The 27,093-nt window shown below is 36.9% G+C and overlaps 1 protein-coding gene across 1 annotated transcript; it reads right to left on the reverse strand.

Annotated features, from left to right (window-relative positions):
* Nucleotides 1-418: 418 nt before the first annotated feature.
* On the reverse strand, nucleotides 419-20,144 carry LOC135681630 (DNA ligase 4). Its single transcript, XM_089111684.1, has 29 exons — nucleotides 19,410-20,144; nucleotides 17,778-17,855; nucleotides 16,278-16,379; nucleotides 16,004-16,068; nucleotides 15,126-15,249; nucleotides 14,296-14,322; nucleotides 13,469-13,561; nucleotides 13,094-13,198; nucleotides 12,679-12,785; nucleotides 12,269-12,349; nucleotides 10,965-11,030; nucleotides 10,515-10,558; nucleotides 10,224-10,320; nucleotides 9,754-9,813; nucleotides 9,305-9,405; nucleotides 8,773-8,825; nucleotides 8,178-8,216; nucleotides 6,987-7,082; nucleotides 6,676-6,795; nucleotides 6,066-6,251; nucleotides 5,608-5,757; nucleotides 4,523-4,612; nucleotides 3,682-3,770; nucleotides 3,317-3,365; nucleotides 2,966-3,127; nucleotides 2,501-2,592; nucleotides 2,248-2,290; nucleotides 1,423-1,532; nucleotides 419-1,109 (listed from the first exon to the last, which is right to left on the reverse strand). Exons 1-29 carry the CDS (start codon nucleotides 19,590-19,592, stop codon nucleotides 971-973), a joined length of 2,751 nt encoding a protein of 916 aa, XP_088967810.1. The 5' UTR covers nucleotides 19,593-20,144; the 3' UTR covers nucleotides 419-970.
* Between the last annotated feature and the right edge of the window lie 6,949 nt (nucleotides 20,145-27,093).

Here is a 27,093-nt window from a genome sequence, read left to right on the forward strand (position 1 = left end):
AAGAACAAATTGGTTGAAGAACAAGGCAATATATTTCGATGTGTTATCGACATTGTGCTGTTTCTTTCAATGCAATCATTCCATATCCCTAATGAGTTTTTATCAACAGATATAGTGAAACAACCTCATTAATATTTAAATAGGGTTGCTGTTTGTGGTTCCTTGCTTCTAAATTCAAGAAGTCGTTAAACAATAAAAAAAACTTAATTTTGCTATTGCGAAACCTTAATTGTAAAACTACAACTGGAATTCAAAATTGTTTTTCAACAAAACTGCAAATCTTAACAAAACTCCAGATGAAAACGAAGAAATATGCTTTTCCCTACCAATCTAATAAGGCAAATCTTTTACAAAACGAGCACTTGGAGAAAAAACCCGTTGATTCAAAAAAACACAAAAACACAAAAAGAAAACACAATGTAGGTTTTCTTTGAAATTTTATCATTTTTACTCGTTGGACTTACATTCGCTTAATTGATAAAAGTGGCTACCTATTCCATATCATTTTATAATCATATTGAATACAAAACTAGATTGGATGACTAGTATACTACAAGAGTACATAGAAAAAAAAACAAAGAAGATGAATAACCCCAATAAAAACAGCTTTGATTTCATAACTTTTCTTCACCTATTAAAATTTTAAACATTCTTCGAAATACTACAGCTTACCGTAATAATTCGATGTAGCCCACTATTTTGACAGTGGAGGACTGATTCTTGCCATCATTTCAACTGACGAAGATTTCTAAACAATCCCAACAATATTTCTATCCAATTTACTGCCGTCCAGTGAGTTCTGAAGACTATTACATGGACTATTGTACAATTGGATAGATTAAAATAGGTATCAGACAACATTATACAGGTATAACTTCACTTAAAATGTAGAAAGCTTTAGGTCAATCTCAGTTCGGCCTGTTGCTTCTGTTATCCAGAATTTTACGTCAGTTTTTCCATAAACAAGGCATCACAAAGGCTCAAAATGCTTCTCATCAATTTTCTGAAATTTTTCTATACAGCTTTGGATCCAGTCCTCTGTAACGATATGTGGCTTTTTAGTCATATTTCTGATTCTCTGTCTAAATACGGGCAGCCTTGAAAGATCGCTAAAACAAAAAGGAAAAATGACATATAAAAATGATGATCATCCATTAATAAATCATGATCATGAACTGCTAATTTGTTTATGGTTAGAAAATATTATCTAAGTAGGCTAATTCTTGGACTTGTTATCGGCTGTCAAACCAGCAAGGTAACTCTGTGACTGATCATATTCTAACTTCAGATTTCACCTCATTTCGTAGGCTGCCGATTCAAGCATTTTACTGCTTAACTTTGAGGTAAAGCCGGAGTAGCAGCAACAACAACAACAAATTTCCCTTTTACACTTGCAACAAGCGAGAAAACTGAGCGACTCACCTTTTACTTACAATGACGTGTGTAGTCCCTGGACTAAATTGATTCATCACGTCTCCTCCATGGAAGCGAAAGTCAAGTGCTGGGAGATCGAGGTCAACTGCCATATCTCCCTATAAGACGAAGTATTTATCATCTTAAAAGGAGAAGAATTTAAAGTGATTCTATCAGAAGGTGTGTCGACTTAAATTGTCAATAAGAGAGACAGAAGATCTGCCAGGAGGTAGATGACTACAATGATGAAGCAACCAGTCATGTTTACATTCGTGTAATGCTTGGTCATCTGTTACTGAATGCACATCTTTTTAAGTGCTCTTTATCTTCTTTTTATGCAAACAGAGCCGGATAGTCTGCTTCAAAGCTACTTTGATGAGATGTCAGCTATAGCATAGTCATTCAAAACGATGGTAGCAGTACAGGACTTCAAATCTCAGGATTCACCGTTCGAGTCTTTGCACTGACAAACTTGGAGTAGAGGGGGTCGCCGGTTATTTGTCAGTCAAGGCTTAAAAGTCTGAAAGTGGTGTGAACGGGCGGAGTAGTCACAATGGATGGGAGAATCAGAAGACAGGTGGACATTGCAAAACCTACCTCTAGATGCAGTCTAAGAGACAAAAAGTACCTAACAATAGCCAGTCAGTAATGATTTGAAGACAATTGCTGTTTTAATAATGGTGCAAGCAGTATTTGAAACAAGAAAGCAAGCGGTCGGACGGGCGCTCGAGCAAGCAAGCAAGCAAACAATCAAAAAAGTGTGCGGACAAGCAAAAAATTGGGCTGACAAGCAAAAAATTGGGCCGACAAACGAGCAAACGAAAAAATTCTCACTTCATTTGGACAACCAGGATCTGCCCATTTATCGAAAAATGATCTACAATAGAAGAAAGGAAAACTCAACAAGAGGCCGATTTTACAAACAATATTTTCTTGATGCAATAAAATTTGAAAATTCCAGCGCCAAGCATAAAAAATAGAACATTCAAAGATAGGATTTAAGGCTGCAAAACTAAAATTGAGATTAGATCGAAAGGCCTAACCAGGCCCTTGATGATGAAATTGGTGCCAAAATGACGAAGCTTACCTGCATCCACGAAATATGCCGTAAGGGGAATCGTTGGGGAAATAACGGAACTCGATTTCTGCTACTTCTTCAGCTGTTGAACGGACCCTGTCCTAAAGTATAATAAAGGTTGATGAATTAAAACATTGGACTACCTTAATTCATTTTTTTTCAATAAAGAAGAAATTATTCACTCATTAAAGATTCTAAATGCTTGTAAATTCTTGCCATGGCTCGAAAATTGCCTCTTGACGGTCCTCTATCTATAATCCATAGCAGAAAAACAAAAACATACAATTTACCTTTTACAATTTTAAGAAATCTGCTACTATCTTGGTGTCCTTCTTTCGTTCTACAAATTTTCCAACTGATACGTAAAAATGAAGCCATGCACAATGCTATATGATATTGAAAGCGTGTCATTGTGAAAGGTTTGCTGTTTCTAGGAAAAACTTTCTCAAGAACGTTACATTGCAGAAAATATACCTTGCTTTCCATGTTTCTAAATATTTCTTGCAAATTTTTAGCATCAATCTCTTTCGTGTAACTATCTCCAAATTCGTCATATTCAAGAGAGAATATTTTCTTTGTCTTTTCAGAAGTAAAAATCATTTCATTAGGTTTGTACGCCAGAACTTTGCCTTTATTCTGTGAAAAGAGTTTTAATCGTTCATATTCATCATTTTTACAAACTTTTGATATAAATCAACCGATGCAATAGTTGTGTTAAAATATCGTAGATCGCTTGCAATTGCTATACAGAAAATTCCCGGAGCATTTATAAATTGACTCTACAACATGTACAAAAAATATTTGTCTTGACGACAAACAACTTACAAGACACGCGACCAGCCAGGAAACAGAAACAACGTCGTGCCTTCCTAAGCTGAAAATAGAAAAGAGCATTATTTGAATGATTTGAATAATTTTAATGCTGAAACGGTGATTCTGTTTAAAAGAATATCGCATATTCAGCAAAGTTACTACACAGCAAAAGACACTGCATTTTTCAAGATACAGAATCGTGCATTGAGATTGAAGAAGATTTAATTCTGAGACTTGCAATGAAACAAACTGTAACTGCAACGCTTCTTCATACATCAAAGACGTTGGATGGCGGAAATGTATGAAAGAAACATGTACAGCCAAACCGTTATCCCAAGTTACACCAAAGACAACAAGCAAAGACAATATCATAGTACCTGATTATATTTTTAACACGCACGTTGACTTTTTCAGCTATGACACAGTTAGTGTCCTTGCCTGCATTTTGAACAAATTTTCCACCATGCTTAAAAAACAAACAGATCTTTCAACCTTAATTTAAAGCGTAAGAAAATTAAGCTAACATTTATACTTCAACACAAAGTGAGCACAAAATGCAGTTATATCAGGCATTAAAAGGGCTTTTCGATGAATAATTTTTTTTATGTTAACGAAAATTTCAGGCTGGAAAAACAACCGGATGAAGTAGTTCGAAAAAGAGCCTCGTTATAGAGCAGTGAGAACGCTGATGAGATCAGAAATAGCTGATTTTTATCATGCTTGTTTCATGTGCTCTACAGTTCTCGAATCCTGAATGCGTCTTAATCACCTCAAATCGTTGGCTATAAATAGAAAAGAGCCAGACAATCAGCAAATGCAGTTACCAACAATTAGGGATATTTGAAACGTAACAAAACGATAAGATACCAAGAACACACCAGAGCGATGGCAGGTGCAACAGGTTGGCTGCCTGAACGTAATCTGATAAAAATGCAACACAACCATGCTGCATTGTAACCACAGACGAGGCCTCAACTTGCTCAGTCAAAACATAAAAGTACTGTTTCAATTATCATCATTAAACAATTTAAAACAATTGGCTCACAGGTATTTGGAGACAGTTCATTTTCATGGGGAGGACAAGCAAAATCAAGGTTTTAAGGAAACAAAGCCATAATACTTCGCATTTTACGACTGAAGCAGATCCCTAGACAAAGGCTAGCTCAACTAAATAATGCTATTGATATTAAAATACTGTTTTTCGATTTCGTCACCCACCTCTGCTATTCTTTTTTCCAAATCATGTTTACTATGCTCTGATGATCCATTCATCACACAAAATTCGTGGTCTTCGAAAAGATTTGAGACCTAGAAAATGGATAAATGTCAATTAAAACTAAATTATAAGAAAAATTATATGAAATGTTTTCACACACAGAAATATTTCCGCGGGTAATGCAAGCCAATCCTGGCCCTGCTTCAGTTTATAAAATAAGCTTTCTTCCTTTGGGAGACCGTTTTAAAATAGAATTCCCCAGCTAATTAAAGGTACTAAAATATGCCAATATAATGCCAATGCTGAAAAAACGATGCTGTAAAATGCACTCTCCAGCCAAAAACGTAGCCATCAAGATCTTACTGGGGACGCAGGCCCTTAGCTGTGACATATAGATTCCTTTCTGGGAACTTGTTATATGAAAGAAAACAAACTGCCAGATTTAAGTATTGCGCTAAAAAGTTCCACAGAAAATATGTTTTCGTATCTTTGCAATATCCGAATATAGGTTTTGGTTTCTCTGAAGCATCAACCTAGATCTTGACAAGAAAGCGCCAATTAAACAAAACTTCGAGGAAGCATGTTTTACAGGTGACCCTAGGGATCCAGAAGACAGAAATGTGATAAACCTAAAAAAATGATCATGTCATCTTAAATCAGCTCAATTTATAGATTTCGTTGGTACAGTAATTGCATTGTAGTGAGATCAGTGTTTTTGGAAACTCTGAAAGCTATCTTTACACTTTTTGAAGCTCTGGTTCTTTCCCCGAATGATTATCAAAATAAAGCCTAAAATAAATAAAAAAGACAGATTGGAGACGTAGTTTAGTACGAAAGGCCAATGGGAGTGTAACACAAATCAAGCAAGATTTGCTGTCGAATTACATTTTTATCTGGAATCGTTAAAAAGGCACTTTCCAGAATTCTAAAATAGGAGGGCATAAACATTTATTTCAGGACAGTCCTTAGGTTCTCAACAGTAAAGAAACTCTTTGAAGTAAATGGTAACGTATTGTGTTCAAACTGGGGTTGCTTGTATCAAGGTAGACCAGTGTGCATAATTATTTGACTTGCAGACACCTATCACCTCTTTTATTGAGCTCACGTCAGCTCCCTTGAAATGCCCAGCTATCCTCCTTGGTTGCTCTAATTTGGTAACAGTTCTTTTCTTCTTTTTAACTGGTTCTTCTGTACCATCGTCAGTAACTTGTTTATTTGTAAGATATCCTCCAGAAATCTACAGAGACAATCAGCATGATTTCAATTCATTGGAAAGACCAAACAACAGACGACACTGCCATTGCTAAAATAGTATAGAGAAGTGATAAACAAATAACCTTGCATCATTGATCAAGAATTGATACAACCGACAAGATAATTTCTTCAAGCAAATAAAATGCAGAAACGTCTATTTGGCATGAACCAAAATTCATCATTTTAAACCTTCCACGAACATGTTTGCTGTAGAAGACAATCTTAAAACATTGAACGATAGCAAATCATTAAAATAATTCTTTCAAAATGAATAAAACATTCTTGACTGACCTCCCTCAGTCTACTCAACTCATCCAAATCCATGCAATCGTACCAATGTTTGTCATCGCGAATGGTATCGACACGTGGAAACCTCAGGGTACACTTGCATTTGTACTTTTCACTCTCTGTTATTTCCGCTGCCTTTAGTTGTACGATTTTAGACTTCGAAGGCTCTATCCAAACATCGGGTTTTTCCTTAAATTCAAAATGATTGGACTTCATTCCATACATTATCTTTACAAAGTGTATTGAGATATTGTATTACCTATAGGGCTCTAGTTGACTTTAAAGCTTTATAACCCTATATATTTATTTAGCAGACCATACATACCATTCATATATATACTATTAAAAGCTCGAGCTCCAAGTGTAATCAAAATAACTTATAAAATCACATTCAGATGATATGCCTCACACAAACAAATATTTTTATAAAATCATGCGCATGTTGGCGGTATTCAAAGTCACAGAGCGTGGAACGAGGGAACGGTTTATAGGACTTCGTTCTCCACTTATGCATGGATATGGATAAACATCTAATTACCTTTAATGTAAAATACATAGAACAATCGTAAATCAAATGTAAACGAATAGAATATTCCTTAAAGCTAACTATTACCTTCAATCCTGGAGCAAAAATGATGCTACTGGGAGGCATTTTAGGGTCGAAAGTCTTCCAATGAGGCTCAAGGGCATCACACAGCTCTTTGAGCTCCTTCAAACTGTATCCTGACCCAACCTAAAAGTAAAGCTCACTGCCATCATGTCTACATCATAATAATCGGCTTAGCATTAGACTATGCAAAAATTTAAACGATAATAGAAAATTTTGTGTTGATAATAAATCGAATGAAATAGCATTTCTGATTGCATATTTAGGTAATAGCTGAAAAACTGCGGGAAAAACAGATACATTTGAGAAAGGTTTACCTTACAAAATGAGTGGAACACTGATGGATATTCATTTGGTTGCTGCGGAGGAACAGCTATAGCACACAGGAAATGGGAAACCATTCCACCACGACGCTAAGATCAAATCAAATACGTCATCAATTGTAACACTTTAGTGTAACGAGAATTGCGCATTGTTGTGTTATTCGTTGATGCCGTTCGTTAACTATCAAATCCATCCATTGATTACGTTTCATTTCCAAACCCAGCGAGTCTTCTTTTACGTGGAGAGAACACGAAGCCAGTGAGAGAGACCAGGCACCGCAGAACAGGGGGGGGGGGCTTTAGCCCCACTTTTTGCAAAAAATGCCAAATATTAAGTATCAAACTACCAGCAAAGCCTCTGTTTATACGGTTTTAGCCCCCCCCCCCCACTTCTTTTAGACCCCCCACTTTTCCCAACGCTCCGCGGTGCCTGAGAGAGACAGTATGTTGCCTGAATAGCTTTGATCTGAACTGAACTAAGATTGCTTATAAATTAACATACTTTAATATACAAAAACGAATATCAAAAATTAACACGAACAAAAGATAGGAAGAGCGAGTAAAGGTGGTGAGTAAATTAAATAGCATGGCAAAGATCAAGTAAACAATAGGGATTAGCAAATGTTTCATATGAGAGTGACGTAGAAGATGCCTGTGCTGCAATGTGAGAATATGAAGGAATTAATGGGAAGGAAAAATTAATATAAACAGGCCTAAGTAGAGTCACTACATCACCAAAGACGTCATCAATGGTGGCATTTAAATACGCCATTAATGATGTCATCAAAGGCGTCCTCAACGGTGTCACCAAAGACGTCATCAGTGGTGTCATTAACGATGCCAGCAACGATGTCAAAAGAAAATGCATCTATCATATAACTATGGCATTATTAACGATGTCATCAGTGACTCACAGTTAAGATACTTAGTGATGTCAACAATGTCGCCATCAATAATGTCTTCAACAATGCTAAACGCAAACTATGTCGGGATAACGAAAATTTCATAGATGCCAAAGAGAAACATGCTAACATAAAAAGCTGCGCCACTAAAATGGCACAAATGTGGTACAACTGCAGCTTGCATTAAGAAGAGACAATGCCAAAATGATGGTAATTCAACTGAGAGATATCAAATTATGATTTTGTCCTAAAAAGTGACAGCCTAGAAGATAAACCCACTCACCCCAACTCCATAGTAACCACCGACTATCAGCACATCCAACTAAAACAGAAATTTTAGGCTTAACAGTTAGAATGCACCAGAAACGCCGCAGATTAGCTCACTAAATTTAATAATAGAGACCATCTTTAATAAATATCCCCTTTCCTTCCATCCATAATACACATTTCACAGCTTCCCTTTTTAGAAAAACCTTCCTCCTCTACCGAGGTTTTGACGAAGCCCATTGCAGAATTTGATAAGTCCAATATTACAACATTGATGTAGGATATAGTGGTAACCATTTCAAGTACTTTCATCACATCTACTACTTCCTCAAATCACATCTACTACTTCCTCAAATCACATCTTATTCTTCATACTAGATTCAATTGAAGGCCTTTTTTAAAATATAATTTGATCACAAAAATACTACAAAATATACTTGGAAAAAAACAAACTTTCTTTCAAGAGAAAGGAGTGCCTGGAAAACGTGAGTATTTTTAAGGCAGCAGGTATGTCCCCAAAGGCCATAAACTCAAACGCAAAACTCCCTGATTTACTACATGAAAAGACTCAATTGGAGTGATAAGCCATGTCCAAAGGTGAAAATCTGTACCTGATCACTTAATGAATCGATGTAGTCTGGTTTGATTTTCAGCCAACCACTTCCTACGATAAATTATGGAATCTACAGTAATTAAGTCTGAAAGGTGGTTATCTTCTTTTGTCCTAGTGAGAATTCTTGCTATGAAGGATATTCTGAGTTTTCAAGAAATTCAATTTAGTTTCGGATATGCTGCGAAAATACTTCAAAACAGATGATATATTCTTTTCCTTGAACAAAAGCAGCAAAGAAATAGTTTGACATTTTCAAAAAGTTTGAGAACCACCTTCAAAAAGCAACTACCCATTAAAACTGGCACTCTGCAATATGGTGAAAATTCTGAAATAACCTAAGAGTCAGCAACAAAATATTCATCATCATATAAAAATGCCTCATAAACGTTCTAACACAATCGGAGTCGTACAGCTTATAAAGGCATCGATTGACTCCATCAATGTTCAATTCGATAGACTTCCAAGTACTCATAAACATTTCTTAAATCAAGCATGTACAGCATACGGAAAAGTAGTTTATTAATTTCTACCTTTTCTTTTACTCGGTTTATAGATAGATTCTGGATCCTTAATTACGATTCCTTCCTCTCTTTTATCGATTGCATCATTTAACGCATTAATAACTTCCTCTCTGCAAAACAAGTTAAGAAAATCGTCGCAGTTAAAAAATATGAGCATACCTGCAGACATTTATAAATTGAAAACACAACATATCAATGAAAAATATTACTTGCAAAGTGAATATTAATTGAGCCTCAAAACAGACCCATACAAAGTTTGTCATGACCCATGCATCTAAATCAACCTCTGTATAGAGTAATGGAAAACTCTCTACAAACACGCAACGTCTAAGCTACGAAGCTGGAAATCTACTCGAAATTAAATATGCCCAACAAGTAGCAAGTCTTGATTCAACATCTTTATAAAATGGCTATTAAAAAAGAAAATTTGTTTTTTATCTTGTGTAGTTGATACTGACTTTTTAGATGCTGTTTTTCTTTCGATGATTTGAAGTCTTCCTGGTACTGGCTTTATTATTCTAGTGATAAACACGCAATAATTATGCAACTACGCCCCCTTACTTATAAGGAGTAAATAAATGGCCTAACTTTTAGAAAAATACATCAATGATGATCTGAATTTCATTGTCTACTATATTGTATATATTCACTGAAATTTTCCTCTAAACATGAAGAGAAGAATTTGATCGCATTTCTTTCCAACATCAATGCTAGATTTCGCAAGGTTCCAAAAGTCATAATAAGACAATTTACCATAATCTCGTTCAGAAAGTCACTGATAACTTTTACACATCGCTGAAGGATCGGAAAGAGTCAATGAGGATTTCAAGTAGTCTGGTCACAATAACGTTTGGTGTTCGGGTACTAACAATAAAGTTATCTGATGTTAGATTCAGTTAAATTTTCAAAGAAAACAAGATTAACTTGCCCTTTCAGTTTTTCCACCCTTTGTTGCAGAGGCAAGTTGGTAAGCTTCTCGTCGTTCAGCAATAAGATGTCAAAGACAACAAAGCACGGATGAACACCTTAAAAAGACGAAAAATGCTACGTATCAATTCTACAAGACACACCTTTGTGTTTTACATAAAGCACAGGAATTCGGTATGGCAGAAAATATAAATTCATGCCCCGTTTTTTTATCTATTGTAAAGCAACTTTGGAAAAAGAAGACCAATATATCAACATATAAGCAATCAGTAGGCATTAAAGCGTTACTGACCATCTAATACTTCAGCTTTGACATCTACGTTCCCGCCTTTTGGACTGTAATTGGTAAAAAAGAAGCATCAGAGCAACACGTCAGCACAAATAACATCAAAACTTCGTTAATTGCTTCAATTTTTCCAACCCAGACTAAATAAAAAAAGGGAAAACAAACGGAGAGTTGAAGATATAATTGTGATGTTATCATAGAAACACCTCAATATTGTTAGTAGTATCCTTTCAACATGTTTTAGAAGCAAAATTGCAATTAACATTTATTCGCCAGTAATAACGATGCTACTATAAAACAAGAACCCTGTTGCTGAGCCTCCAAACAAGGATATCCATACATTAAAGAAGTTAGCACGTAAATTACAAAGTTTAACTCATAGATTATAGCATCCAGTGGAATTCTAGTAACTTTGAAAAAGATAAGATTTGAGTTCAATTTACCGTGTCTACTTACATAAACAAACCAGAATTTGGATCATAAGCTGTCATTTCTCCATCCAATATCAACGTCTTTATGTTCCTTGGTAAACAAAACAACTGTGTCTTAATTTCATTAGATTCAATTGTAGCGCTTTTATCCTAGACTCATCTAGATTCAGAAACGCAAGCTTTGAAATGCACAGCAATAAACTACGACCTCTTAGAACCTTCGTTATGAGAATATGAAATACGAAAAGGTAAAATATTCCAGTCTCTCTTCTCCATTCATTCTATTAACGTTAGTTGTATGTGTTATCATAATTTGTTGCTGTTTCACCGTTCTTTTACTTGAGGCACTGAAATTTTATGTCACGTAAGTTGCGAAAGTCGTGAGCATAATTTGGTGTCACTCAATGGGCAAAGAAAATCGCTGAAATATAAAGATCAATTCAAGCCAGTTGCGTTAGGTTAATGTCGACCTTATTTCGCGGGGAGAACAATCCAAGAAAACTCAAGAAAACCCGATAAGTATTATGGTCTAAAGGTGTCATCCCCATTAGCTGTGAAAGCTTAAAGTTTTTCATCAATTTGATTGGTTAGTTTTACTGTACTAGATCTGGTCTCTTTCTTCAAAATAGATGGTTGTGCCAAAATGGCCCTTAATCTACTACAACAAAGCGAAACGGTATGAAAGTAAACTAAGAAAAACAATTTAAAAAACCAATGCTACTAGAACCATCATTTGCTAAGAGCTAAAAAGGAGAAAAGCAATTGGTATGTAAGAAACTAAATTAACAACACAATTTTCAGCAAATAACTATATATTTGACGCTTTTTAAATGCATGGTGTACAATTTTCACTTCAATTTTAATTAGATCTCACTTGACTGCAAACCAATTCATTTTAAAGACATATTTTTTTCATAATAAGATAATTTTTGTCAACTTTTACCAACAGAAAGATAGATGTGTACTGGAGTTTCCTTATGTGCTTTTTCTTAAATGTTAAATTTGATGGCCTCAATTTCAAAACAAAAGCTTCAATCCACTGACTTTTCCCGCATTCTTTAAATTTAGTCAGTAATTGATATCATCGGGTTTGCAAACTGGCCTTGTTTTCATTATTGGAAATACAAACACCTATGAAATTATACAGAAAATTTAAATTGCTTCAAATAGTCAAATGGCTTCTAACTATTTCAAAGCAGATGCGAAAAAAGGGCTCTATGTAGCAGAGAACGAGACTAGCAGGCCTGGCAAAACAGTCTCAGATCGAGATAAAATTCATCTAGGGAAAACCGGGAGAAGATACTGAGAGAAAAAAGACCAAATACTTACGAGGGAAAAGCAAAAGAGAGATGAGGCGTCAAAGTTCCCCGGAAGACTGTCTTCCCAAAAGATTCAGTGTAGTCGTGGCATCTAGGAGATCAGATACTACCATATACTGAAAACTGTTACCATATATCGAAAGACACATTTAACAGTACAAAGAGTCAAAATTGCAAGCATGTTGCAGCATTTCCACACATTGTACATATACCGTAAAAGCTACAGAAAACTTTTGCTTAGGTCTTGCTATACTGCCAAACTCAAAGTTTAATGCGATCACTGGAGAATTTTCCATATTTACATAGCTTACCGTATTATTTACAACCTAGTCAAGGTACCGAGATCTCTTACACTCAAGTACCATTACTCTATTACTCTCAAAACCATTGTCTAATAAAATATTTATTTTATCAACACACCCTCTTGAGAAGTATCGATACTCATCTCCTTTCTTGTGCAGTTGAATCCTTTCTCCGTCAACTTTTGTTTCAATTAAGAAAGGCTTGTACTTCATAATTTTTTCCACCTAAAACAAAAACATAGATTTTATAATGGCAAAACTGGAAAATATTATGCGACCCTACAGATGTTTAATGCATGATTGGAAAAACATAACAATACATTTCATAAATCTTCGCGCGTTTAGATTTTGAACGAGACAAAAATAGAATTAAAAAAACTCCTTTTTAATCATAAAAAAAATGATACGTGCATTTCTGAACATTTTCAGATTAAAAGACTGACGATAAAGAATGTAGATTCCGTCCGGAACACGACCCAGTCAAGTGCTAACAATAGAAACTACAAAGAATATTTTTAAGAACAATATGACACCTCTTGGAATGAAGATCTTTGACCAAGCATTGGCCTAAATGGAGAAAACAGCTCGATTTCCACTTCACTCAATGTAGAATTCGGGTCTCGTAAATCTGAACAGACCTACAAAAAGAAATTGATGATGTCATACAAAACTTGGTATGCAAAACAAAGTAATGCTGTATTATTCAAACAGCAAATTAGGGGTCTAAAAAGCATGCATCAAAACAATATGCGAAAACAGAAGCTTCAACAAAACGACCGGTGAAAGATGGCCAGGGTAGATTGTGTGGATTTAGCATGACGTTGGCTAAAATATATAAAAGGAACAAATGAATATTAGCCAAATGAAACCCAAACTAGCAAGGCAGCCTCAAAGTGAAATAATCAAACCTTTGATAAGCTGCTGCAGACATTAAACAGTTCTGCTGCATCAGGATGGAAGACAGAGAAAATCGAATTTTCGCTCAGACCGATTTTCAATTCCTGTGAACAAAGTGGAAAAGGCAAACAATTTATATTCAGATAAAATAATAGTGAGATGAGACTCAATTAAAGGCATCACAAATGCCAAGGTGAAACCTAGTGTGTCATTGGATCTAGTGTCAGAAATATTTGGGCTTTATACACTACTTCCATTTCATTACAGAGACATCGTTTCTGTCAGAAGATTAATTAAGCATCAATTTATGGAATTTGCTTACTTTGCCTGTTGAAACAGAATTTGCTTATTTTACACATAGCGCGGCATATTCGGCAAAAAACACTGCAAGAGACATTTATTTAAATAACAATTCTGAAACCTAACAAGCGCTATTACAAACAATTCTTTTTCATTAAGAACGAAAGAAGTGCAAAGCTGCCGGCATTTCAACGCCATCTCTACATTCCCTTCTGACTGACGCAGTAATTACATGTAAACAAGCCCCAATGGCTCTAAAACCCCATACGATAGAATAAAAGAAGGTACGATAAAAAAGAGGCTATCGTTTGCATTGTATTTTAAGTCTTTCTAAAAGACTTAATGATACAATTTAAACCAAAGACAAGTCTTGTCAAGGAAATGAAAGGGCATTCGTTCCTACTAAAGGTTTTTGGACGTGATGTTTTCTACCTCACGCGATAGAATTAAAAATTGTGTCAAGACCCAAGCAATAACCTTTTCTAAAAAAACAGTTTGTTAAGACATTTATATTTCTAATATACAGAAACATACGTACTTTAAGAATCATTCTGATCAGCCATTTCTGCAAAAAGAACAGATAAAACAGCACTATAAGCATGCACTTTTGGCCAAATCTTTTTATTTTGTAAAACATATACTCTAGGATTTGAAACTACCATGGATTGGTAATACTTCCTTGCGATTCGAGAGTCAGACTAGGCAAGTCATCACAAAATGTTTCTTTGCTGTCAGTCCTCGTATTTTTACAGCACTACGAAAGCCCTTCCATCCATTCAAAAGGATCGCGTTCCTACCAACCAAAAAAGTTTCGTTATTTATGAATTTACTTGCCAGTGTGATTCTGGCTACGTAGGACGCACAACCCAAAGGTTGGGGGATAGGATAAAACAGCATGTTCCTTCCAACATGAGAAACAAAACTGTCCCTCGAAGAGAACAGCCTCCTCGATCTTGTAGGTCTAGAAACACTGTTAAAACAAGTGATTCTGCCATCGGTCAACATCTTTTAGACAACCCAGATTGTGATCTTTCTTTAGGCACGCGGCACTGATTGGTCAACTATACCGGTCTTGGGCTTGCGTTTTTCTGATTGGCCTATTTCGATCCACAACTAGGTATATATTTTTCATTGTGTTCTTTGGGACCCTTATTCTGACGTTTTATGCTCTGAGGAGTGTCAGACGAGAAAGCTTTTAGCCAATATGTTGTAAAATGTTTGCTTTTTTCAAAGCCAATATACTTAAGGATTGTTAGATTTGCATATGATTAAATCCCAAAGGAAGTATTTTCCAAAGTCCCGAGAATTGGTTAAATAGGAAAAAAATTAAATTACAGTTCACAAGTTATTTAAATCTCAATCATAAACCTGTTCTATAGCACTGGTGTTTCTTATCAGCTTGCAAATCTGAGCTTTTAGTACGTCACGCTTTTTCTCCACATTAGCTAAAGCCATTGCATCAAGGCAGGCATTGACATCAGAAACTGTGAGGCTGCCAAAAGGAAGAAGCAATGAAGTGTTAATTAGCTACACTCTTCATAAGGATTTTAGCAAAAACAATTTTTTCACCGAATGCTTAAAATCAAATGCAAATATATTCACAAACACACTAAGTAATAAACAAATTCAACCAATGCAGAAAAAATTAATGGCATTAAGTCAGATACGATTTACAACATATTAGATTCAGAAAACAAATTTTGGATTCAATAAAATAACGAATAAAAGTCAGCAAAAACTAACAATAATCAAATGTCTAAAGTGTAAACAGAATAAACCTCTGCCTGGAGACACATGCGTCTGTATGCTTTTGTACCTAAGTAGATTCATCTTTTTCAACCATTCTACAGGCATGGTCATTTCAAAAAATTAACAGAAATATGAACATTTTTAAAGTTGAAATAATATCTACAGGCATTGGGTTGAAACTCGTGAAACTCATCTCATGAGTTTCATGTTTGAGTGGCCTATTTTTTTCCTTTCATATGCAAAAAAAGTCTGTTTTTCGAGATAAACTTTTAAACCAACATAAAGCCGCGTCTTGACAACTCACATGGACTCGTTCTTACATGAATGACATCATAATTTAAATTTAGCTACCCAAGCAAATCTTCACGAGTGAACCAATGTGTTGCAGGCACATTATACGCAGGATTCTAGTAAGGGATTAGATTGATAACATCATATGCTATCTATCAATTGCTTAAGTTTTCATATGATTAAATATATTTTAATTGGTCACAGACCTGCCATGTTGTGGGCACCTGTCTTTCAAGACAAGATATGCAACGGATGCAAAGTCACCAGCAATCTAAGATAAAGAAATGGGTATATTATCAAAAATGGTAAATGGGTAAAAATGTTAGCCCGGTCTTGCAAGAGAACTTCTGCTGCTTAAACCCCAACAATCTTAAGAAAATATACCTTCATCAACTATGAACATGTGAGTTGTGAAAAATTGATGTGCAGAGGTAGTTAAACACAAATAAAAAGTGTTTTATTTAGGAAGAACCGACATACATGTCTTGCAGACGATGGTGCTCTATAATTCAACAACTTCTTTGCATCGTCGCTCTCTTTTGCGATGTTCAAAACATCTATATAATACTTTGCCAGAACCACCTAAAATTGATAAAAACAAAATCTATTGCTAGTTAAATACATAAGAAGTGACTGAATCACTTAACGAGCATTTGTGCCAAAATCATTACTATAAAAATGTTAATGCTCTCAGCCGGTATAAAAAGACAGAATATCACATATATCAATCATATTTAGATGGAAAGTAGGCATTGCCACCAGCTTTCTTGTTCAGTTATATATTCCTCTAAGGGGATAGATTAAACTTTCACAAAGGGGACCAGTTTTGTCTTGAAGACAAGATAACACTTGATTAGATGACATAGGTATTAAACAAACCAGTCCACGTCAAAGACAAATGAAGCATTATTCTCCAGAAAAAGTGCCCCCAAATGACCCTTTTTTAAATCAATGGCAAGAGGGGTTGTTCCCCCTTTTTGCAGTAATTCATAATATGGTTATCAAATACTGTCCAAATGAGCTACTTGAAAACAAAGTTTCAATCAAAGATAATCTTTTAAGAATGGATCTTTTGTTCTCTACCAAAAGTCATTCTCACTATTTTCTTCTGACACCTCAACACCAAGCTCACATTTCTATCTTCTCTCCTTCTCTCATCCTCCACACTCTCCCGCAACACCCAATGTCCTATATCCCTTATTTGATGCCCTGGGATCCAGTGTAATGGTCTCTGTAGCTACCTGAAAAATCTGTGTCTGATGCATTGTCATCATTCTCTGCCCTGTTTCTTTTATTGCAAATATATCAGTTTTATCTGGCAGTGGGGCTTTCAAATATCTCAGTGGTTGCAACAATCTTATATTAGGTTTCAATTATTGAGGAGACTTTTAGATTGATGGAAGAAGGGGATATTAGGCTTGTCAATGTTTATCAAATGTTCACATGGCAGTAAACTCAATTTTCTTTCAATTCAGTTTGAGTCTAAAATCGCTGAAATTGGTCACTGTTTCCTGTTACTTTTCACTACTGTAATAGCTGCCTACCAAATAATCAGGTATTAAATTTTTATGGTTTTGCAGATCAACAGGTCATACCTAAAGACTCTCCAGCTAGGCTTTCCCAAAGGACTAGTCTGATGATGTCATACTCAACAGTGGTTACAAAGGGAAGGCTTATTTTACTGCCAACCAGGATGCAAATTGTTCACATTGAAATGCTCTAAAAGCTCAATAAATTAATTTCTTGAAAATATAGCAACAACCCAAGAAGTGTCAGGAGGAATGAAAACCCTAGGGCTCAGGTCCAAAAGGGATTCAATGATAATGTAATATATGAGATAAAACATATCTAGAAAAGCCTTTGGGTCGCTGATTTTCCATTCTAGCCCAAGGTATACAAACAGTATACAAGAATCTAGAAACATTTTGCAAAAGCATTTGAATTTCAAGCAAAAAGTGAATTCAGTTGTTGAATTGTTACCTCTTTCATGCCATATGAAGGTCGCTCCTTATCAAGAGATGGAAGAAAAAGGCGCATAGCGGGAAAGAAGGTGTCATTCTAGGATAAAATCCACAGGTATCAGACTTTCAGGTATGTTTCAGTATACAATTAGACAATAACATAATCAAAAACATTGTAAAAGGGCAGGAAAGCACAACTTCACTTCTGACTGCAATACTTTTATGAATCAGCTACATTAAGCTAAAACCTATGGTGTCTTGTGATATTCATGTGCTATTAAACAACCAATGCTTTTTAGCATTATTAAAAGGAGTATCAGGCATAACTAGAGTTGTGCACTATTAAGTATGTTATCCTGGGCATAATATGCACATTTTTTCTCCTTAATTTTAGATCTTTTAGATGTTTATGTTTTCAACTTAGCTTGCAATCTTCTGGTGGTTCAAAAATCAATGATAAAAGCAAACATTTGAGAATACCAAAGCTTTTTGTCTGAAGCTCTTCAGAGTATAAAATGTCAGAACATAGATAAAAAAACGCCATCCATTGAAAAGGCCCTTTCATCCATTCAAAAGGATTGCGCTCCTACCACCGAAAAAAGTTCCGTTATCTATGAGTTTACGTGCCAGTGTGATTCTGGTTCATAGGACATACAACCCAAAGATTGGGGGATAGGATAGAACAGCACATCCCTTCCAGCATTAGAAACAAACCTATCCCCAAAGAGAACAGCAACCTCAGTCTTGCAGATCTAAAATTATGAATAAAACATGCAATTCTGCAATCAGGCAGCATTTATTGGAAAACCCCAAATTGTGCAAAAAACTATAATGGCTACATGTTTCAGGCTATTATTGGTAAAGCCTGATCGTTGTTCCATCTAGTAGCATTTCTGGAATCTATCTACATTAGCATGAAAAAACCAGTACTGTGTAGACAGAAGGAGTTTGTTTTCACCTTAGGACTCCATTGGTAACATTCTCAATAGGCAAGCCGTACTGATTGGTCAACCTTAACAGTTATGTGCTCACATTTCTGATTGGCCTATTTGGAACCACAACTAAGTATATACATTTCCTAGTGTAAAGTTTTTGATCTATGTTCTGAAGTTCTATACTCTGAAGAGTGTCAGACAAAAAGCTTTAGTATTTTCAAATGTTTGCTTTTGTCAAAGCCATTTTATTTAAACTTAGCTTTTTTATGCAAATCATATTCAATGATAATTTTTAAAATGATATCAATGAAAACTTTAAATATGAAAAGTTGTTGTTTAATAATACAAAAAAATGCCATGGTGAATAACTTTTTTATGTTGATTCGAGCTGCAAGCAAAAAAGACAGATCTTTTCCCTGCACTTTCTGTTCAAATATTTTCTTCCTCAGATTTTTTATCTCAATTTCCAGCACTTACTTGTTGTTTTCTAAATTGATTGCTTTTATAATAATTTAATTTTCTGAAAATAACAATGCAAAAATGAGCATGTTTGCGCTATGGCTATTAGCATTCAAACGTTTAGTTTCGGTTGAATTTATTTTCAGCTTTATTTGTTTAATACATGATCTATATATGAATAAAACATTCGTTATTAATTGCAGATAAAATGTATCAAATGAACTAATGGGTACCAAAAAAACATGAACTTATATGACCTTGTTATTGTTTATATCGCGGTGAATTCTAATGTGTACTTCCCTCCACCGATGAAGAAATTTCTTGAAAATATCTTTCTTTTTTTCTTTTCCTTGACTATCATCTATTTTCTGTATAACCATGCAAAGATCGAAAAAAGGAACCTGACAAGCAACTTGCCCTCCCCTATCTTCCTCCGCCATATTGTTGTTTTCCTTGTGCCTCTGCTCCTTTACCGCTTATCTGCGAAGGAGCTTTTCGTTGTGGAAGCAGAAATATGAAAGCGGATATCATTAGAATACCAAATAAACAATGGAAAGAATTTATAAACAAGAGAACGGAGAGCACTTAATTGCCTTTCTTGCTGTGTAAATTGACAAAACAAACAAAACAGGCAAATCTTTGAATAATGCTGGTCGTCCTGTCGCAAGAGCAGTTGAAATAACACGGCATTAGTAATGGCTAGCATGAAATTTTCCAGCAAACGAAACAGCGATGAGGAACAAATTGTTTCCTTTTTCACAAGGTAAGAAACTTTTTTCTTCCGGAATCATCCGATTAATTTACTCACGATTAACTGGAGTCATGCAACGAAGGAATTAAATCTGATTCGAGCTTAGAAACGCTAAGTTCTGCTGTGTTGATAAGAGAATGTCGCGCTTAACGCCCCAAAGGGGGCAAGCCATAGCACCCAGAGAGGTGTTTTGTTCTGGTCTGGCTGAAAGCATTGTTAGATTATCAATTACAATGAAAACCATCCATCATATTTATATTAGGGACTACGTAGTAGGTAGTTTGGCTGGCTGACAAAGCATGTGTGAAACACTGGCGGCAAGCCCACTGACTATACAAGTATAAGTAACCACGGACCCTAATGACATTTTTGTGGAGACCTTGGCAGTGCAAGGGCGCCAGTGGCGGAAATTATGTGGGTTTTGGGGGGCTCGCCCCCCCCCCCCCCCCTTATCAACGATGTCGTCGGAAAATTTGGGCTTTCGTCGGATTGACAACAGTTTAACGTGTCGAAATTTCTCCAAGAAATCGTTCTGAAAAGGAATTTTAAGCTAATGTAAGGGGCGTGATTGCCAAATTTTCTGCTCGCTTCGCTCGCAAGTGATCTGCATTTTCCCTTTTTACCCTTTAAATCCTTTTTACCCTTTTTACCAGTACTAAATAATCAATCAAACAATTTATGACCAAAATCAAAACTGCTTGTGAATTGTATGTTTAATTTCAATTCCGTAAAGTTTAGCCGAAATTTCCACCAGATTCTTCCGAATAAAAGTTATTTTCAAACGCATATCCCATTGACGAAAACAAAATAAAATGCATAAAATGAACTACCCTGGGTACCAGACTCACTCTATCTCTTATTTTATGTAAAGTGAGTCTTGTACCCAGGGTAAAAATGAACGTACGACTTGTCAAAAGTGTAATCGGTCGACCTCTTGTATCATCAATTGTCTTAAGTGAGATAGCGATCTTGATATCAAAAACCATAAATAGATTATTCTTCTTGCCAGAGGCGTTGTGGCTCCTGGAAAAGGGCCGGGAGAAAATGATCTTAAGGGGGCCCGTTCTTCATCTCCAATCACAAACCACAGGTCGCTTATGGTACGTACCTGGAAACCATGCACCCAGGCGCGGACACTTGGTCAATTATGGGGGGGCAAGCCTATTGTTTTAATAAGATGACGTCACATTTCCTATTGTTTTGGAATAAAATACCATTGTCCTCTAAAGTATTGGGGGCGGTCGATCCCCCTCGCCCCCCCCCCTCCCAGCTGTCCGCCACTACATGCACCAACGAAAAATTACAAAGATGCCAGTTTTATCATCTTTAAAGGTTCTCTGCTATATTTGGTGGGGGTATATACCCTTTTCTCTAACCATAGTCTCTTTAATACTGGAAAGATGTGGGACAAATCCATTGATGTAGTTTACGCTTAACACCAGCTTAAACGCGATAGAGCTGTAAATAGACAGTTCATTTAAACAATCGCTTTTATGCTGTTGCTGTTGTTTTGTTCGATTATTGATTTTGCTGCATGTCACGTGATGGTTACATACCAGTATTGCATCAGACATCAGATCACACGTTGTACTTTGTGCCGGGTTCATGTACATTGCATCAGATATTTTTCTATCGCTTCCCTGATTGGCCAGGAACATTAAATACATTTCTGTTAACCATATTTAGTAAAGACATATTATTTTCCTAATTTTAACCTTTGCCCCTAGATATTCATATATATATCGTGTAGCGTAGTTTTTAGAGAGACTCGCCGAAAGCTGTAGATTAATAAAGTTGCTGTCGAAATCATTTGCTGTTCTAGACGAGACGTGTCTTCATTCGAGTTCTTCTGCTCAAGGTCGTAAGTTAATTCTTCTTATTATTTAGAACTCACGCGTTTATGTTAAATCAAAGTAGTGATTTAACATTTGGTGCCCCCGTGTGTCAGGAAGACGATTGAACGAGAAAACTTTTTGAATGCAATAACTTTTTCAAGATATCCTAGCACATTAGAAATTATTTTCAGCCGTTTAATGATCAGTTTTCACGTCTTATCGAAGATCAAAGCCGTTTTTCTTCAAGTAGAGAGAATTCCTTACAAAGAGTGAACTTTGTGTATTTGCCTTACAACGAGTAAATTCAGTTTATCATCCTTGCAAAGAGTGAACTTTGTTTATTTGCGTTGCATCGTTTTATTTAAATAGAACGACTTTATCTGCAAGATCTCTTTTTGTGGAAATACAAGATTTTATTGGACGTTCAGTGTGTGCGTAATCGCTGCAATTTATTTTCTTTGACTGACTCAATTTTGCTGAATCGTATTTTAACGTAGTTAACTTTATTGGTAATCTTTTCGAAATGGCTGAGCAACTCCAGATAACAGTAGACAATTTACAAACGCAATTAAGTGCTGTCCAGGCTGCAATAGATGGTAACACAAATTCTAGTTTGTTTAAACAGCCCCCGTTTAATGGCCTCCCAAACGAAGATGTAAACGAGTGGCTTGCAAAATTCGATAGACTTTCGAAATTTTACAGTTGGTCAAACGCAAAAAAACTCGGTGCACTTCCGTTAATGTTGGGTGGCCCTGCACTGGCCTGGTTTCAAACATTGACTAATGAAACTGCCAATGATTATCAAGCTTTGATCAAGGCCCTGAAAGACAGGTTTGGAGCCCAAAATTTGGACTTCATTTTAAGACAGGAACTTTATGCCCGTAAGCAAGGACCAAACGAGCCTTTAGCAGTTTACACGGAAGATATGATAAGAAAGTGCCAACGTCTTTCTCTTTCGGACATGGAGATGATGAACTTATTTATTAATGGTCTAAAAAACGAAATTAAAAGTCATGTTATTTTGAACCAGCCTAAAACGTTCGCAGAAGCTGATAATTTAGCCAGGCTCCGATCAGCAGTTTCCTCCACTTCCGTATCTGAAAACCTTCTTCCGAGTTTAAGTAACACCCTGCAGGAGCAACGAATAAAAGAACTTGAAGGCCAAGTTAATTTGCTGATGACATATGCCTCTCAAAAACAGGAACAAAAACCAGTCCATGCTATCGACACTGCGTTTCCATCCAGTTTGCCTCTTCAAAATGGTCTTCATGGCTTTTCGAATGCCTTTAACAGCGTTCCTTACGGCCAAAACGAATTGCAAAACATGAATGTTGCTGCCCTCGATAATCGTTTCCAACAGCCAGTTCACAAAAATCCTCAAATTTCCAGGCATTCATTCCAAAACGGTGCAAGGGGTCGCAATCTTCGTACCACTGATGGTCAGCCCATATGCAATTCTTGTCAAAGAGTCGGGCATGTTTCTCGTTATTGCAATCTGAGGCAACAAAATCCTGCCCCTAGTCAAAACCAGCGTCAATTCAACTTTTGGCAGCGCCAATCTAATTTTGAAAACGACCGATTTGATCAATCTCGTTATCAGCAAACACGATATGGTTCGCCTCGTTTTCAGCAAAGTCAACAATCCTTTCAGCAAAATTTAAACGGGAACGGGTCTTCACGCCTGGGGAACTGAAGACCCAAACAATTAAAAATGAACAACCTCCCCTAATGGACGATGAATTAGGTAAATGGGGACAGCAAAGAATGAGCAGCCAAAACTTTCTTTCTACTAAAACGGAACGGTGCAAGGAACCTGGTGTTTCAAAACCAACTCCAGAGCCGGAAAGTGACCATAAGAATTCAGTCGTCGTTGAGATCCCTTGTATGCAGTCAGCCATGTCAGCTCCTTTGTCTTCCCCTACTAACGTGCTAATATGGGGTACTGTTGCTAAGCAGCCTGTTAAACTTTTAGTAGACACGGGCGCAGCGGTCTCTGTAGTTAGTGAAAGCTTTTACGAAAGTGTTTTGCGCGCAAGTCACAGCCTGCTGCACAAAGGAACAATTGACAGTGTTAAAACTGCTAATGGACACGTAGTTTTTGTTCGTGGTTTCGTTTCTTTCCCTGTTTTTATTGGGAAAAAGGAGTATCAATGTGATGCATTTGTCGTTCCCGGTTTGTCTTATAATGTTGTGTTAGGACGAGATTTTCTTCATCAATTTGGCGCTGTTATTGACGTAAAAGGTTGTTTTGTTACATTTGAAGAAATTAACACTGTGTATTTTGCCGTTGGTGATGTTCCACCTTTTGTATCAGAGGTCAAGGTTTCTGAAACTCATGTTATTGATGCTCAGAGCGAGGTTATTATTCCAGTTTCTCTGGCGACATTTTCTTCTCAACCAGTAATTGGTCTTCTTGAAACTACGTCACAACTTTCAGACAGGTACCATCTGCTTGGTGCTTCATCTTTGTCACGTTCTTCAGAGGATGGCTTTGTCTCCTTTCGTCTTTTGAATCCATCCGACGAGCCAGTTTTGCTTCATAAGGGTACTGTGGTTGGCCAGTTTGAGGCAATACACCCAGACGACGTTGTTGTATCACTTGAGTCAAAGCCGTTCATTGCACCTATCGATGCGATCAAATGCCAAGAAAAAAAAGATCTTTTGTCCTCTTTTGACTGTTTGCCAAGTCCAGCTTTGACTTTTTCAGAAAACACTCAGCTCAACGGTTTACTTGAAGCCTATGGAGAAATATTTGCATCATCCTCCCTTGATCTAGGCCACACTTCCATAATTCAGCATGAAATAGACACTGGTAATTCCAAGCCTATTAAGCAAGCACCATACAGGGTTTCACAAAACCAGCGAGACGAAATTGAAAGTCACATTTCTAAAATGCTGGAACAGAACATAATCAGTGTTTCTTCTAGCCCATGGAGTTCACCTGTAGTCTTGGTTAAGAAGAAGGATGGTACAACCCGTTTTTGTATAGACTACCGTAAACTGAATGCAGTAACACGTAAAGACAGCTTTCCTTTGCCCAGGATAGACGATGCCCTGGATTCTCTAGCTGGCTCTAATTATTTCACTACTCTAGACTTGCAATCTGGTTATCACCAGGTAGCCATGCACCCTTCATCTAAGGAGAAAACGGCGTTCATAAGTCATGCAGGACTTTATGAGTTTAACGTCATGAGTTTTGGATTAACAAATGCTCCTCCAAACTTTCAGCGTCTAATGTCAAGACTTCTTCATGGTTTAGAGTGGAAGATCTGTTTGATCTACATCGATGATATTATCGTTTTTTCAAAGACATTCGAGGAACATCTGTCTCGCCTCAGTCTTGTTTTTGATCGCCTTCGTGAAGCCAGTCTCAAACTGAAACCAACAAAATGCTTCTTTGCTAGAAGTTCAGTGAACTTTCTTGGATTTGTTGTATCTTCTTCTGGTGTTTCGCCTGATCCAGAGAAGCTTGAAAGTGTCCAATCATTTCCCACGCCTACTTCTGTCAAAGATATCCGAAGTTTCTTAGGCCTTTGCAATTATTATCGTCGTTTTGTAGAGGGTTTTGCCAAGATAGCCTCGCCGTTGAATCATCTCACAAGAAAAAGCGTTGTTTTCGAATGGAACTCTGATTGTGAAGCTGCTTTTCAGATCCTAAAGTCTCGTCTATGCTCACCACCCATCTTGGCCTATCCAGATTTCAGCCAACCTTTCCATCTCTATACTGATGCGAGCCAGTCCGCTTTAGGGTACATCTTAGGACAGGTGGTTGACGGAAAAGAACATGTTATCGCTTATGGTGGTAGAGAGCTTAGCCTACAAGAAACCCGGTATAGCACAACAGAGAGGGAGGCTTTAGCTGTCATTGACGGAATTAAACGATACCAGCCGTACCTCTTTGGTCGTAAATTCTTTGTCCATACTGACCACGGTAGTCTGTCTTGGTTAATGAAGGTTAAAGATCCAACCGGTCGTCTCGCTCGCTGGGCGTTGCAGCTTCAACAATATGACTTTGATATTCTTCATAGACCGGGCTCTTCAAATGGCAATGCTGATGCGCTCTCTCGTCGGCCATATACTTCATCACAAGTACCTGTATCTGAGTCAACATCTCCTTCAGTTGTTGTGATTGATAATGTCATTTCCTCAGTTCAACGTCTTCATACTTTGCAGAGACAGGATGCAGACTTGTCTGTAATTATTCAGTACCTGGAAGAATCTCAATTACCGTTGGATAATTCTAAAGCTCGGTCTCTTCTGTTATCTATCGATTCTTACTATTTGGATGAAAATGGTATACTTTCCCACCTTTGGTCTCCAGGAAAACGTCGAGTAACCTCAATTTGCTCTCAAGTCGTAATTCCAGCATCGCTACGCTATGATGTTCTTGTTTCATGTCACGACGACCCAACTGCCGGTCATTTTGGTGTATTAAAAACGTATGAGAAGATCAGAGCACGATATTACTGGCATGGCATGTTTAAGGACATTGAACATTGGTGCAACACCTGTGTAGATTGTGCTATGAAGAAAATGCCACGCAATAAGCACAAGGCGCCTTTACTTCCAATCCCAGTTGATGGTGCATTTGATCGGGTAGCCATGGATATTCTTGGTCCATTTCCAGTCACAAATTCTGGGAACAGATACATCATTGTGTTTTCGGATTACTATACACGTTGGCCTGAGGCCTTCCCTCTTCCATCCACCGAGGCAACACGAATTGCATGGTTACTAGTCAATGAAATATTAGCACGACATGGATCTCCACGTACGCTTTTATCAGATCGTGGCGCAAATTTTCTAGCAGCCGTCGTGAAGGAAGTAAGCAATCTCTTGAACACTAAGCGGTTGCATACAACATCTTACCACCCTCAAACTGATGGTCTCGTCGAGCGATTTAACGGCACCTTAGCTGAAAGTTTATCCATGTACGTAAGTACCAATCAAAAGGACTGGGACGAGCATTTGCCGCTGATTCTGTTCGCCTACCGTGTGTCACCGAACGCAACTACTCACGAGTCACCTTTTTATCTTTTGTATGGTCGAGAGCCGCGATTACCACTCGATACATCTTTATTGATACCTGCGTCCAATTTGTCGTCTTCCGTTGAAGAACTTCGTTCCCGTGTTGTAGAGAATCTTGAACATGCTCAGCGAATCATTAAGTCAAATACCCAGTTAGCGCAGCAACGTATGAAATTTCAATATGACAAAACCAGTCGTCCAGTCCGGTATGAAATTGGTTCCAAAGTCTGGGTATACACTCCCAAAGTTCGAAAAGGGTATTCGAAAAAGCTGACGCATAATTTTCATGGTCCATATCGCATCGTCGCAAAGCTGTCTCCAGTGCAT

Source organism: Rhopilema esculentum, chromosome 12 (assembly GCF_057945365.1).
Source record: "Rhopilema esculentum isolate cy_ngs chromosome 12, ASM5794536v1, whole genome shotgun sequence".
Lineage (NCBI taxonomy): Eukaryota > Metazoa > Cnidaria > Scyphozoa > Rhizostomeae > Rhizostomatidae > Rhopilema > Rhopilema esculentum.

What these genes read in the sequence shown, in the direction of transcription:
- LOC135681630 (XM_089111684.1), bottom strand. Translation starts at nt 19,592, where the DNA reads ATGGCGGAGGAAGATAGGGGAGGGCAAGTTGCTTGTCAGGTTCCTTTT. An exon ending in TGGAAAAAAGAATAGCAGAG is followed by an intron (nt 3,771 to 4,522) that starts GTGGGTGACGAA and finishes TTGTTTTTTAAG; the next exon opens with CATGGTGGAAAATTTGTTCA. An exon ending in TTAGAAACATGGAAAGCAAG is followed by an intron (nt 2,593 to 2,965) that starts GTATATTTTCTG and finishes ATTATACTTTAG; the next exon opens with GACAGGGTCCGTTCAACAGC.